This window comes from Periophthalmus magnuspinnatus, chromosome 5 (assembly GCF_009829125.3).
Source record: "Periophthalmus magnuspinnatus isolate fPerMag1 chromosome 5, fPerMag1.2.pri, whole genome shotgun sequence".
Taxonomy (NCBI): Eukaryota; Metazoa; Chordata; class Actinopteri; order Gobiiformes; family Gobiidae; genus Periophthalmus; species Periophthalmus magnuspinnatus.
In genome coordinates, this window is record NC_047130.1 from 14,555,663 (window position 1) to 14,569,743 (window position 14,081).

Here is a 14,081-nt window from a genome sequence, read left to right on the forward strand (position 1 = left end):
TACAGTTACAGACTACAGTTACAGACTACAGGCCACTATTAGAGTTACAGACTACAGTTACAGACTACAGTTACAGACTACAGTTACAGACTACAGTTACAGACTACAGGTCACTATTAGAGTTGGGGCCGAGCTTAATGGTACATGTCACGAGTTTAGCCTTTAGCAGCTAAGTACATCCGGTCTTGCCCTGTTCATGGACCATGCGCAGTTGAGCTACCCCCATGAGACTTTGAGAGTCCCCTTGAACTTTTGACTGGGATCAAAAATATTACTTTGTCACAAACTGCCAAATTTCAAATGTCTTTGACAAGCCCCATTCAAATTTTAAAGGGAGCACTGTAGACCAGTTTTATATCATAGCTGTACATCTTGTACATCATAGTGTCCAGTTTGTCAGTGGGCACAAATGTTTTATTGGGTCCGACTCAGTTTGACATCACCTTTGAAAAATGCACACATTTTTATGCATTTCAAAATTATCACTAACTTATGGAAAAAAATATTGAAAAATTACTCCATAGCTCCCCCTAACCACAACAATTACATTTTTTGATAAAGTTTCTCATAGACATTTGAAATTTGGTACACATATTCCTCCACATCATACTGAACAAAAAACAAATGAGCATATACCTGTATCTCCAACCATGCAGGTGTGACAATGTCAGAAACATTAGAATGAATCGAATAGTATATATAGACGCTGATTTTGGGGGGAGGGGCCGATGTAAGTGGGGGTGAGAGGTGCTCCTTATGGTTAGCTATATGAGCCTCTACAAGACATGACGGTTCTCGATAAATATACAATAACGTGATACAAAACTGCACACAATAACTTGACAAACCATTTTACTTTTTATTGAGCGAAGCTTATAAAACATGTTAATATGTTGTTTTAAGTCAATATAACATTTTCAAAACAATAAAGGGTAACATGGTGATCTAAATATTTTATGTGTTAGCAATTAGTACCACATCGAACTAAAATACCCCTCTATAACCTGCCCTAAGTATTTATATAAATGCAGTCAGAGCTAAATCTTGCTCAAATTTGGACCTGGCCCTGGTTTCTTTGACACGCTCTGGCCCCGCCCCTAGCGCTGTAGTATAAAGCCTCTGCGGCCATAAGCGCCTGAGGCACCGACATGAGCGCGTGGTGGAATTTCCTCAGGCACCCGCTTTGGGCCGCGTGCACTCTAGTGCTCGCGCTCGTGGTGCGCGTGCAGAGGACTAGGCGATGGGACCCGCGCACGTGCCCCGTGAACCTGCGCGGGAAGACGGCCATCGTGACGGGTGCAAACACAGGTGCGTGCACGTGTACACCCTCGCGCGAGTAGTACTACACTTGTGCATGCGCGTACTATCTCTCCCCTTGGTGCGTGCGACTGTTTACTGATAACCTGCTGCTAAGTGTCTGAGCAGTTTTATATATTGTACAGTGTAACAGTATCTTATTTGAGTAAAAGTCGAGGTTGTGATTAACTGAAAAACTGTTGGCTGCTACCCAGACTGTAATGTTATTTGAGAGGGACTTATTTAACAGCACAAATCAGCTCACCTGTTGTAGTTCTGGATAAGTCAGCTCTTTATTGGGTTACAGAACAGAACTAAAGATTGTGTTAAACCAAAGCTCAGATTAAAGTCCAACTTGAGTAACAGCTTCAGATAGAGCAGAGCCTTCAATTACCTTCACACCACAAATGCTGATGCATCAGCTGCAAAGTGTCAATAGAAACTTGGACTTTTCAGAACCTTGAAGAATCAAAGACGTGAGGGGACACAGGTGTTTTACAGAAGCTTAGATGAGGTTTTGGTCTGAGTTTGGTCTTGGTCTAACCAGTGTATAATGTGGAGGAGCCAGGGGCAAAGTGATTGCAGTCGTCAAGTGTGAGACTTGGGAGTCCACAACACGACCGAGTCCAAGACGAGACCAAGAACACAAAAAACTATCTCAGGGCCGGTCGCAAGGCCAAGACCGGTCTGGAGTACTATGACACTTAATAGTACTTGTGTACTTGCAGGTATCGGGTTCCAAATCGCTCTGGACCTGGCTCGCCGGGGGGCTCGGGTCATCCTGGCATGCCGGTCTCTGGAGAGAGGGCGTGCTGCTCGAGACCAGATCCAAGTCCAGACCGGGAACCACCAGGTCCTGCTCCGGATCCTGGACCTCGCATCCTTGCACTCGATCAGGGAATTTGCCCAAAAGATACACGAGGAGGAGCCAGAGCTGCACCTGCTTGTCAACAACGCCGGAGTGTCAGGTAAGCGGGGGTCAGGGATCAAAGGTCAACATCAGGGTGTCAGATGAACAGGGATTAGGGATCAAAGCTCAACAATGCTGGAGTGTCAGGTGAGCAGGGTTCAAAGGTCAATAACACTGGGGTCTCAGGTGAGTGGTGGCCTTGGTGTCAAGCAGGTCAACGGTGGTTGGGAGTCAAAGGGCAGAAGTATCAGTAGTAATCGCAGTGGCAGTAATAGCAGTAGTGATAGTCACAGTGGCAGTAGCCGTAGTAGTAGTGGTGGTAGCAGTAGTAGTAGTATAGCAGATATTTACACTTTTCAGCATATTGGCTATCGGCCTTAAATCTACAGCAGAGGCCAAGATTTTGTTTGGGTCGGTGCTTAAACAATATGCATAAAACGCTTCAGTGCAACAAACTAATAATAATAATAATAATAATAATAATACATTTTATTTATATATATATATATATATATAACGTATAATATATATTTTATATATATAACTAACGGCACTAAACATGAGTACACAGCTCTCTTATAGGTATATGGTAAAAAAAAATGTCGTCATGGAGCCTTAAAAGTGAAAACAAAACTTTGGACAAATCGAAGCAGGAGCAGAGCTTAAAGCACTAACTATATTTACATAAGTTAAGTAACCATGTGCTTCAGGCTTCTGTCTTTTATAGGCCTCAAACATAAATAATATGGTGAAAAATACTAAAGCATCACCTAATGTCTTTGTCGCTGTCTTCTGAACTGCATTATTTTTTAAGTAGGCCTTTTTATACCTGGTAATAACTTTATTAAAAAAAATTATAATAAAATAAAAAAAGATAAAAGATCGGTATAAGAATGAGATCAGTATCGGCAAGTGTAAATATTAAAAAAATCTGGATCGGGAGCCAAAAAAATCACCTATAGTATTTCAAATGAAGCTCTTCGAGGCTAGCAGTTATAGGAGCTAATTTGAGGCCCAGTTACATATTTGGATTTCTGAGCTCGTGTAACATGGCAATCAAAGAGCTAATCAGGAGCAAGGCTGTTGAAAGTAACGCCCCTTTCCGCCCGCCCCCTGCATGTTTAGCAGGGGGTATGGAACTGAAGCGTGCCCATGCTCACTTCCTGTTTGTAATACGGCATATAAAGGATTAGACACGTCTTTTTATATTGACCTTATTCTGCCACACCCACTTTGCTTTAAATGGGACTATACCTCACTTTCTTTCTGATGGCACCTCCGGTTAAGTGGGAATCCAACAAGTCAGCACTGCACTGATTCTCTGGAGCCTTTAAAACGGCTCCATAGTCCTATAGAACTGATTTACTGTCAGGATCAGCAGCCCCAATCAAAATAATAATAACGCGAATGACAATGGTGGCACTGATAGCAACTTCCCAAATAAGGTGAGTATGTGGTCTATGGTCTCCCCCCATATGTCAGTGCAGTATGTCATGTATGTACAGTAATACTGCAGTTACATGGAAAGGAGTGAACGGAGTGAGTCAATTCAGTGTTTTCACAGCCTCTCACTGGAATGCATCCAATTACCTTATCTCACAGAAAGCATTGTCTGCTGCACACAATAACATTTCCTATTTCTGAGGAAGTAAACATGTACCAGTGTGTCAGCTGAATGTGTATCAGATGCCCTCCCTGTGTGTCAGATGCCCTCCTTGTGTCTCATAGTATTGGTAATAGTAATAGGAGCACCAGTAGTAGCAGTAGTAGTAGCAGTAGTAGCAGTAGGTAAAAGGAGAGGGAAGAGATCTATTGAAAAGTATAATATTGCAGTTGTTTTTGTAGATATTAAAATAATAATAAAATAAATACCCAGTATCTTTGCTGTTCCTAGCACTGCACTTTTCTGGACTGAGATGTCTGTTGTCTTTCCTGGGATCTGCTGTAGCCACTCACTGCCCCGAGTACTCTGATGACCATGGGCACCACTGATGCCTTTCCAGGCCTCCTCTAGTTCTTCTTTGAGCCCCTGTTTCTTTACATTATGCCTCTCCATGTATGCTTTCCCTGCCAGCATCTTACACACTGCAGTTATGTGCACAGCCTACACCTTGGGTCTTGTCTGGTGTGGTAGATCTGGGCCTGTATTGCTCTGGTGCTCAAGGCCTGCTCCTCTGGGATGAAACCTGCCATGCATGGTCAGGAGCTTAATTTCTTAATGTCTGTGGCCTGTATCTCCTCCTTTTTGGCCAGCTTATGATTCCTGCTGGGTATCTGATTACTGGCAGGGTGTAGCTGTTTATTGCCTGGGTCTTGTTCTTGCCATTGCGCTGACTCCTTAGGACTTGCCTTGTCTGAGGTATCTGGCCATGGCTGCTTTCCTTGTTTCCTCTTCAAGGTTGCCATTTGCTTGTGGGATACCAAGGTACTTGTAACTGTTCTCAGTGTCTGCTATTGTTCCTTCTGGGAGTGAGACCCCTTCTGTGTGGACTACTTTCCGTCTCTTTTTCACCATCCAGCTACACGTCTCAAGCCCTAGTGGTGTGGAATGACAGCATCATTACAGCTTGATGTCATCCATGTAGAGGAGGTGACTGATGGTGGTCTCATTACTGAGTCAGTATCCATAGCCAGTGTTGTTGATGATTTGGCTGAGGAAGTTCAGACCTATGCAGAACAGCAGTGGGGACAGTGCGTCTCCTTGGTCTATGCCACATTTGATGGTCACTTGTGCAAATGGCTTGCCATTAGCCTCAAGAGTGGTTTTCCACAACCTCATTGGGCTCTGAAAGTCCTGCTGATGTTGTACAGCTTCAGGTATTAAGTGATTTGTAGTCAAGGCGTAAGCTTTCTTGTTATCAATCCAGTGCACAGGTTGGTCTGACAGGCTCTGCGGTCTCAGGTGACTGTTTGATCTACCAGGAGCTGGTGTTTGGCTCCCCTGCTATCTCTGCTGATGCCGTTCTGTGCTGTGCTTATGTGTTGATCCATGTACCCACTCATCTTAGCCGCAATGATGTCTGACATGAGCTTCCATATTGTGGAGAGACAGGTTATTGACTGATATTTGGATGGGACTGTAACCTTTGAGTGATCCTTCTAGTTCAGGATCATACGCATATTTACACAAAGACATGAGAATATTTTCTTCACAACATAAATACACATACATTTCCATCTCAGTAGTACCTTTTCCTGCAGTACTTTGTGTATATGTAGTACATTTACTGCAGGACTTTGCTTAATTGCAGTGCTTTTACTGCAGTGCTATGTATTATATTTTCAGGTATGCCTAAAAATATGTCAGAAGATGGTTTTGACTTGACGTTTGCCATCAACCACCTGGGCCCCTTCTACCTGACAAACCTCCTGCTGGGTAAGACCTGGTTTAAGCCTGGTTTACATCTGATTTAGACCAGTTTTGACTCGTTTAGACCTGATCTAAAACTAATTTAGACTGGTTTAGACCAGATTTAGTCCTGATTTAGACCTGTTTTAACTTGTTTAGACCTGATCTAAAACTAATTTAGACTGGTTTAGACCTGGATTAGACCAGATTTAGTCCTGGTTTAGACCTGTTTACATCTGGTCTCGACCTGTTTAGACCTGGTGTAGGCCTGATCTAAAACTAATTTAGACTGGTTTAGACTTGACTTAATCCTGCTTTGGTCCTGGTTTAATCTTAGTTTAGACTTGGTACTTCTGAGTGTCTTCTTTCTCTTCTCAGACCTGTTGAAGTGCGGTGCCCCGTCTCGCATCGTCATCTTGTCATCATCCAGTCACAGCAGGGGACAGGTGGACTTCAGACACTTCAGGGGAGAGCATCTGGTTCACAAATCTGACAGCGTCTACTGCCACACCAAGCTCCACAACATCCTCTGGAGCAACGAGCTAGCACGAAGACTACAGGGCACAGGCACGCCTCCTCTGCACCATTTCCTCTGCACCACCTCTGCATCCTCTGTGCCAGGATTCAGAGGTGGTGCAGAAGATGCAGAGCATGCACAGGATGCAGAGGTGCATCCTCTACCATCTCTGCATTCTCTACACCACCTTTGCATCTTCTGCACCACCTCTGCACCCTCTGCATCATCTCTGCATCCCCTGTACATCTCCTCTGCACCACTCTACATCCTCTGCACCACCTGTGTGTGTTCTGCTCCGTCTCCTGTGCACGAACTGCAGAATTGGACAGTACTTTTCTGTATATTTGCTGTAGGTCTGTGACTGTACTGTATGTGTGTTGTAGGTGTGTCAGTGAACAGTGTGCACCCCGGGGTGGTGATGACAGAGGTGATGAGATATCACTCGTTCAGACTGCAGCTGATCTTCAAAACCCTGGGATTTTTCTTCTTCAAGGTACCAAACCCACTGATATTAAAGAGGTGCTATTCTGCTAAATCCATGTTTTCTCTGTCTACCATGTCATAACATTATTCCGTCATCAAATACATGCCTCAAGAGATTTTCGATGTCACCCATGCATGTTTGAGTAATCTAACAATCTCTCCTGGGCCCTATTCAAGTTAAAGTTAACAGTACATGTTTGTACAATCAGAATCAGAATCAGAAGACTTTTATTGCCATAGTCTGTGAACACAGTTCACAAACTAGGAACTTGATACAAGGCTCCCCCCTCATGCCTACATCATGCTCCCACGCGACAATGCTCCATAAATCTACAAAACTGTAATCAGCAACTTGACAAACTTGATGTGATGTGCAGTAGTTTCATTAGTGAGATGGATGCTGATTGTGTTGTGATAGTGCTCTGAAGGGGGAGTGACTTAGTGTGGAGAGCAAAGGGAGGGGAGACTCAGAGCATTAAAAACGAAAGTGAAACTTTTAAAACCTGTTAATACATTGTTTTGGGTGAAAATAACATTTTCAAAACAATAAAGGGAAACATGGTGATCTAAATATGTTTGGTGTTAGCAGTGAATACCCCATAGAAGTAAAATACCCCCTCTTTAATACCCCGTAGTAGTGTAATGCCACTCTTTAAATTCCAACCCCCCCATAAAAAGTGTCTCTTTAAGTGAGCCAATGTTCCATCAGACACCAGAGGAGGGCGCTGTGGCTCCCTTGTTCTGTGCCGTATCAGAGGAAATGGAAGGTGTCAGTGGGAAGTACATCGACAGTGATCTCAACATGACCCTCCCCTCAACCATCGCCAGAGACTCCGCCCTCGGACAAGACGGATACGAGTACTGCCTGAAACTCACCTCCAACCTCTGAAAACCTGGACTGAAACTTGAGTGAACCAGGACTGAACCAGGACTGAACCAGGACTGAACCAAGTCTGTTTTCATTATGTACAGTATTGCCAAAGACCAAACTGGATTTTTGTAGAATATATGTTTATTAAATCATTTTGTGAAGCATCTGTTCAAATAGAGACTGTCCACATCTGCGGAGCGGGGTCTATTTAGCTGTAAAAGACACAAAACATCATGTTGACTTTTTATTTGTGATGAAGTATTTTTAAACGTATAATAAAGAAAAAGTGTTTAACCTTTCTGTCGTTCCTCCACGATTTCATGGATAAACTCTTCCAAAACTGGACCCATGTGATCTAGTTGTCGTGGAGACAAGCGAACGGTGACCTCCACGGCCTTCTCCTGGGAAATACAAGGGTCAAAAGTGAAAGGTCATCTGACAGTTTAATGTTTTGTCAAATTATGACCTGGTCTGGTGGGATAGTACCATAGAGTATATAAAGAAGAGTAAGATGGGAGTGTGATGTCATCCACAGCGCTGAACTCCATTAAAGCTCATTGAGGCTAGTGGCTAATCTGTAACCAGGGACCATATTTGGAAATACGAGCCCGAAACTAAAGAGCCAATAAATTGCAAGGCTGTTGAAGGTACACGCCTCTTCCTGTATGCAACATTGGTTTGGCAGGGGGGAGGTGCTTAGCAACACTGTCAATCAAACCTGTTGCTAACACTAGTGGGAGTGACCTCGGAGAAGGAAGGCACACGATTGGTTTGTTAATGATGTTCATATCTTGATTCATGGACAAAATAGTGAAATAAAAACCACAAGTTGATATGAACATTTTAAGGTCAGAATAACGAGCCTGACAGCAACAGTTCGAGAGAAAGGGTCACGTTTTTTCAATAGAAAGTGAATTGAAGCCATAGTCGATGGAGCAGAATCATGCCCTTGCTCACTTCCTGTTTGGAACACGACAGCTGAGGCATGAGCTATGCCCATTTATATAAACAGTCTACGGATGCCATCTCTGCCAGAGGTGGCAGTGCTCACTTTTAGTCAGTTACATTTACTGAAATAACTTTTTAAATAAACTGTTCTTTTCTATCAGCATACTTTTACTCTCACTTGAGAATATTTTTTATTGAAGTAGCAGTACTCTTACTTGGCTAATATATAGTATAGTGTAACAGTACTCTTACTTGAGTAAAAGTTGTGGTTCCTTTTTATGTCGACAATATGAAATGATTTGAATATTGGTGTTTCTTGCTCCTTTGGATATGATTTAGTTTGGCATTTTTGTGTCCGTTTGAAAATAACACTTTCTATGACTTATTTCATGTTTTGTCACATCCACCAAAATTTAAAATTAGACAATTACTCTTTAAGTTACTCTTACTTGAGTAATTTCTTGGACCACTACTTTGTACTTCTACTTGAGTAATATTATTTTTGAAGTACCATTACTCTTATGTGAGTAAAATGTTTGAATACCTGATCACCTCTGACCTCTGCTAAATATTTGCCATAGTTTTACATCAGATAAGTGGCAGTTTGTGAAGAAAAAGTACAAAAATACAGAAAGTAGTGCTGTTCTAAAACGGAGTCCCTCTCCCTGTGTCATCAACAGTCATCAGCTCCATCCACCTTCAGCTGTTGTCATTTATTTGTATGAGTCTAATCATAACTACTGTGTCATTTAGACAGGTTTTGGCCCTTGTTTACATTACAGTTGCTAGGTAACAGTTATGGAATTACCTCTATGTGTGTCACATCTGCTGCACATGTCCAACCATTTTTGTAACTTGACAAACCTATCATATGCTCTTTAAGAATAAATAATAAATAAGAACAGACAGAAGCAGAGACAGAGGAGCAGAGCCGGAGGAGCAGAGCCGGAGGAGCAGAGCCGGAGGAGCAGAGCCGGAGGAGCAGAGCCGGATGTGCAGAGCCGGATGTGCAGCGCCGGAGGAGCAGACAGGAGCAAACAGGAGCAGGGCCAGAGGAGCAGAGCCAGAGGAGCAGAGAGGAGCAGGCAGGAGTAGGTTTCTCACTGGGGTTGCTCCGTGCTCGATCTCTGGCTGTTGAAGGTTCACTTCCTGAAACTGTCCATCTTCAGATCGAGGCTCCATGTCCTTCTTCCCCTCGCGTTCCTGAGGAAACGAAACCACAACTTAATCAGGACTAAACCAGGACTAAGCCAGGACTAAACCAGGACTAAATCAGGACTGTTTAAAGGTGCACTGCGGAACATTTCTGATGGGGATCCGCCATCTGATTGTGTCCGAATGTTCCACCGTATGGCGCTAAATCGTTTTTATTTCTCATAGATACCTTGAAAAAACTGTATTCTTACTATGAATGGGCTCACTTTTCTCCCCAGATCTGATCTGTAACTTGGCCTGCCATTGTCACCTCTTTGTTTATTGGAAAGCACCATATACTGTATACATAAACGGACATCGCTAATCTGCTTCAGGCTCCATCAACTCTGGCTCCAATTCACTTTGCATTAAAAACTGTCATCCATCTCTTTGTAACTGTTGCTGTCAAACTCGTCATTTTGGTCTTAAAATGTTTGTATTAATCCGCTCTACATGATCCTGGTGTTTTTGTTTCACAATTTTCAAATCAAGGTATAAATGTTAATAACAGACAAATCAGGCGCCTTCTTTCACTGAGGTTGCTCCTGCTAGCTTTAGCAACAGGTTTGATTGACAGCGTTACTACGTGCCTCCTCCAAACCAGCGGTGCAGGTAGGAAGGGGCGATACCTTCAACAGCTCCTCCAACTCCTGATTGGCTCTTTGGTTGCTATGATGCTTGTAGACAGAATTCCAAATATGGAACTTGGCTCCAGATTATAGCTATAACTGCTGGCCTCGATAAGATTCATCCAGAGCCGAATATTGCGGGTGACGTCACACTAACTTAGTCCACTTCTTTATAGAGGCTATGGAAAGATCTGTGGAGAGGAAAGCTCACTCACTGTTGAGAACAAATGTTGTTCAGTGTATATATATATTTTTTAAACTATTTATTTACATGATATTTCACAATAACAAACTGAATACATATCTATTGATAACCCAAATATAAAAAGGAAAAGGAAAAAAAATATATATATTCATATACATACATATACACATATGAATAAAATAAATAAATAAATAAAATTTAAAAAAAAAAACGCACACCAAACACCAAATAAATACACACAAGGGGGACAATATCATACCAGTAGGAGCCTTTATAACATAAAATATCAGTAATCTGGTCTACTTCAGATTCACTTCACAAAGAACCACAGGAAATCTATTGCCCATTTACTTTTTAGTCCATACCTATATGTGTTATTGTCTGCCATTCTGGGCCTAAAAAGTCACGCAAGGGCGACCAGTCCTTAACAAAAGAGTCTAGCTTTCCTTCAAGGACATTGTAAAGCCTTTCATAGGGCAAAATTGATAGGAGTTTTTCACACCAGAGGGTGAGGGAGGGAGATTGTTCCTGGATCCATACCTGGAGTATAGAGAGGCGTGCAGCGTACATAATAATATTAAGCATTTTTGTTTCTTGAGTATAGTTGTTTATATCTAATATACAAGCCTTAGGGTCTTCAGGTACTTTTAATCCAAGATATTTTTCAGTTTCCTGAAGAACTGAAGACCAGAATGAAAGAATAATTGGACATGACCACATTAAATGAAAGTAGGTTCCTGCTTCCTTTTTGCATTTTAGACAAAGTGTTGTGCAAGTGTCGTATTTACTCCGAGTTACAGGGGTCACATGCATTTTATTAATAATTTTATACTGTACTTCATGAGATTTATTTGATTTAGTGATTCGTTTTGCATGGTTTAGTACTTTGATCCACTGTTGGTCATCCAGTTTGACACCAAAGTCATATTCCCAACTTTTCTTAATATTAATTACTACACCTGTATTCATATTAATATGGTCATATATATTTGTTATAATTTTATCTTTAAACACAACAGCTTTTATAAAAATATAAGAGGAAAGCTCACTCACTGTTGAGAATAAATGTTGTTCAGTGTATTTTTGACAAAAAAGAACATCTATGAATGAGTAAATTTAAGATAGATAAGTTTAATCCCATACTGTGGGACATTCCAGGCAAGTTCCACAGTGTAGCTCTAAACGCTCTCCCTGCTATGGAGTTCAGGAGCTTCACTTATGTCTCAAAAAACATGGAGGCAAGTGCAGTTTTGTCTGTTGAAAATGTAACACCAAAGAAAAGATTAAACCAGGTCTAAACCAGGTCTAAACCAGGTCTAAACCAGGTCTAAACCAGGTCTAAACCAGGTCTAAACCAGGTCTAAACCAGGTCTAAACCAGGTCTAAACCAGGTCTAAACCAGGACTATTCTAGGTCTAAAAGTGGACTACAAAATTTCCACTGCAGTTTTAAACAAGAAATGATCCAAAGGAGGACAAAAAGTGGATAAAAAGAACTTTAAAGTCCAAGTAGCTGTACAACTGAAACACTGGTATAGCATTTGTACTGTCACTAAAGAAAGGTACTACTATGGGTATTAAAGAGAGGGTATTTTACTTCTATGGGGTTATTAAAATGGAGGTATTTTACTTCTATGGGGTATTAAAATGGAGGTATTTTACTTCTATGGGGTATTAAAATGGAGGTATTTTACTTCTATAGGTATTGAAGAGGGGTGTTTTAATTCTATGGGGTATTATAGCAAAAGACGAAGTTTAAATCTGTCAACTGGACAAGTGTTGTAGGAGTTAAGCTCATAAAAGTCAGTTTTGCAGAATGTTAAATTGTGAGTTAAATTCCCAGACCATTTCAGGTGTCTCTGTAACTAAAACATATTTTTTCCTGGTTGATAAAAGATAAAGGTTCACATGTTGACCAAATGACGGACAGTTGTTTTTCTTAATTAAATGTAAAAGTTCACAGGACTAATCTTCTTTAGCCCAGAGCATGATCCTGAACAGAGTCCCTTTAATCCACAATCCTCAGGTTTAGTCCTGCTGAGTCTGAGGCTGTCTGTCCTGGCTTAGTCCTAGCTTAGTCCTGGTTTAGACCTGGTTTAGACCTGGTTTAGACCTGGTTTAGACCTGGTTTAGACCTGGTTTAGACCTGGTTCAGTCCTGGTTTAGATGAGATGGGGAGAGAGAGGAGGAGAGGATGAAAGAGAGGAGAGAGTAGCCTTACCTTCATGAGCATCATCTCTCTGGGGCTGAAGAAGGTGATGTGTCCTTCAGACGTGTCCAGGTGCAGTGACAGGAGCAGTGACAGGAGCAGACAGGTGACCAGGGATTTGCGGAAACTCATCCTCATCTCAAACACACATTTAGACTGTTTTTAGAGAATCCATTTTGTCTTCATTTAATATTAATATTAATGTACGAAAAAAACACGAAAACACTCTGTGCCACCTTGTAATGTTATACAGGAAGTGCTTCAATGTGTTTTTAAACTCCATACACCATCACTAGAATCATTTAGATAATTTCAGCCCTGGACTCGCCAATCTCTACTGAACTAAAGAAAAATTCTAGCTGTTAACTTGAAAAATACCTTTTTTTTTGGAGCATTTTAAACTTTGGAGATATAGACAGACTAATAATAAAAGGTTACTCCAACATGTTTGAATGAAACTAAGCACAACTCCAGGTCTATTTGAACCTTGAACCTTTAAAGGGATCTTTCAGAACATGGGATGGTTGTGAATCTCTTGTGTGGTTTCTGTTGCATTCTCAGGTAGATGAGTTCTTATGTAACGCACAGGTGAGGAACAAGACCTTGTGTCAACCCAAAACACAAGAATCTGCTGCACTGTTTACACTGGAACACACAATACTACAGCATGGAACCTACAGCCAGTACAAGCAGGGCTCACTCTAATAGAAGTAATGCCAGTAGCAGAAGTAGTACAAGAAGTAGTAGCAGTAGTAGTAGTAGTATGTAGGTGACTTCATTTACACTCACAGGTAGAATTGGTTTACAGCTGTAGTTGGCTTCCATACAAACATTCAAGTCACACAGATAACAAATACACACTTAGAAACAGGAAATATGAAAGCGCCCCACAGTGGTGATCAAAACATGAGTAGCAGTAAATGTAATAGCAGTCGTAGTAGTAGTAGAAGTAGTAGCAGCACTAGCTGTAATAGCAGTAGTTGCAGCAGTAGTAGTAATAGTAGTACTCACTTGTGTCCAGTTGTTGGTGAAGTGTTTTGGACGACGCTGCAGCTGTCTTTATATCAACCTGTCTCTTAATCCCCTCCACCCTCCTCTGTTTCTCTCTCCCCCTCTTTCTCCCTCCTTTAATTCATAGAATCCCCCTCTTTTTCCTGTTTCTCTTCTCTCTCTCTCCCTCCCTCTCTTTCTTCCTCTTTCTCTTTCCCCCTTTCCCTCCCTCTCACGCCCTTTCTTTCTCTCTCTCTCTCCCAAATGACTAAACTCTCCCTCTCTTTCTCTCCCTCTCTCTTCCTCTCTCCCCTCTCTCTCCTCCTCTCTCCCCCTCTCTCTCCCTCTCTCCTCCTCTCTCCCTCTCTCCTCCTCTCTCCCTCTCTCCTCCTCTCTCCCTCTCTCCTCCTCTCTCCCCTCCTCTCTCCCTCTCTCCTCCTCTCTCCCTCTCTCCTCCTCTCTCTTCTCTCTCTTCCGCTCC

General features: G+C 41.9%; 2 protein-coding genes across 2 annotated transcripts; one reads left to right on the forward strand and one right to left on the reverse strand.

The window, feature by feature from the left end:
- Positions 1 to 1,148: 1,148 nt before the first annotated feature.
- zgc:64106 (uncharacterized protein LOC393348 homolog) lies at positions 1,149 to 7,478 on the forward strand. The gene is made up of 6 exons (XM_033967001.2): positions 1,149 to 1,308; positions 2,025 to 2,264; positions 5,493 to 5,582; positions 5,934 to 6,122; positions 6,456 to 6,565; positions 7,265 to 7,478. Exons 1-6 carry the CDS (start codon positions 1,149 to 1,151, stop codon positions 7,442 to 7,444), a joined length of 969 nt encoding a protein of 322 aa, XP_033822892.1. The 3' UTR covers positions 7,445 to 7,478.
- A 71-nt stretch (positions 7,479 to 7,549) lies between these two features.
- Positions 7,550 to 13,805, reverse strand: mlnl (motilin-like). Its single transcript, XM_033967000.2, has 5 exons — positions 13,622 to 13,805; positions 12,623 to 12,748; positions 9,479 to 9,577; positions 7,722 to 7,827; positions 7,550 to 7,638 (listed from the first exon to the last, which is right to left on the reverse strand). Exons 2-5 carry the CDS (start codon positions 12,746 to 12,748, stop codon positions 7,631 to 7,633), a joined length of 339 nt encoding a protein of 112 aa, XP_033822891.1. The 5' UTR covers positions 13,622 to 13,805; the 3' UTR covers positions 7,550 to 7,630.
- Positions 13,806 to 14,081: the final 276 nt, after the last annotated feature.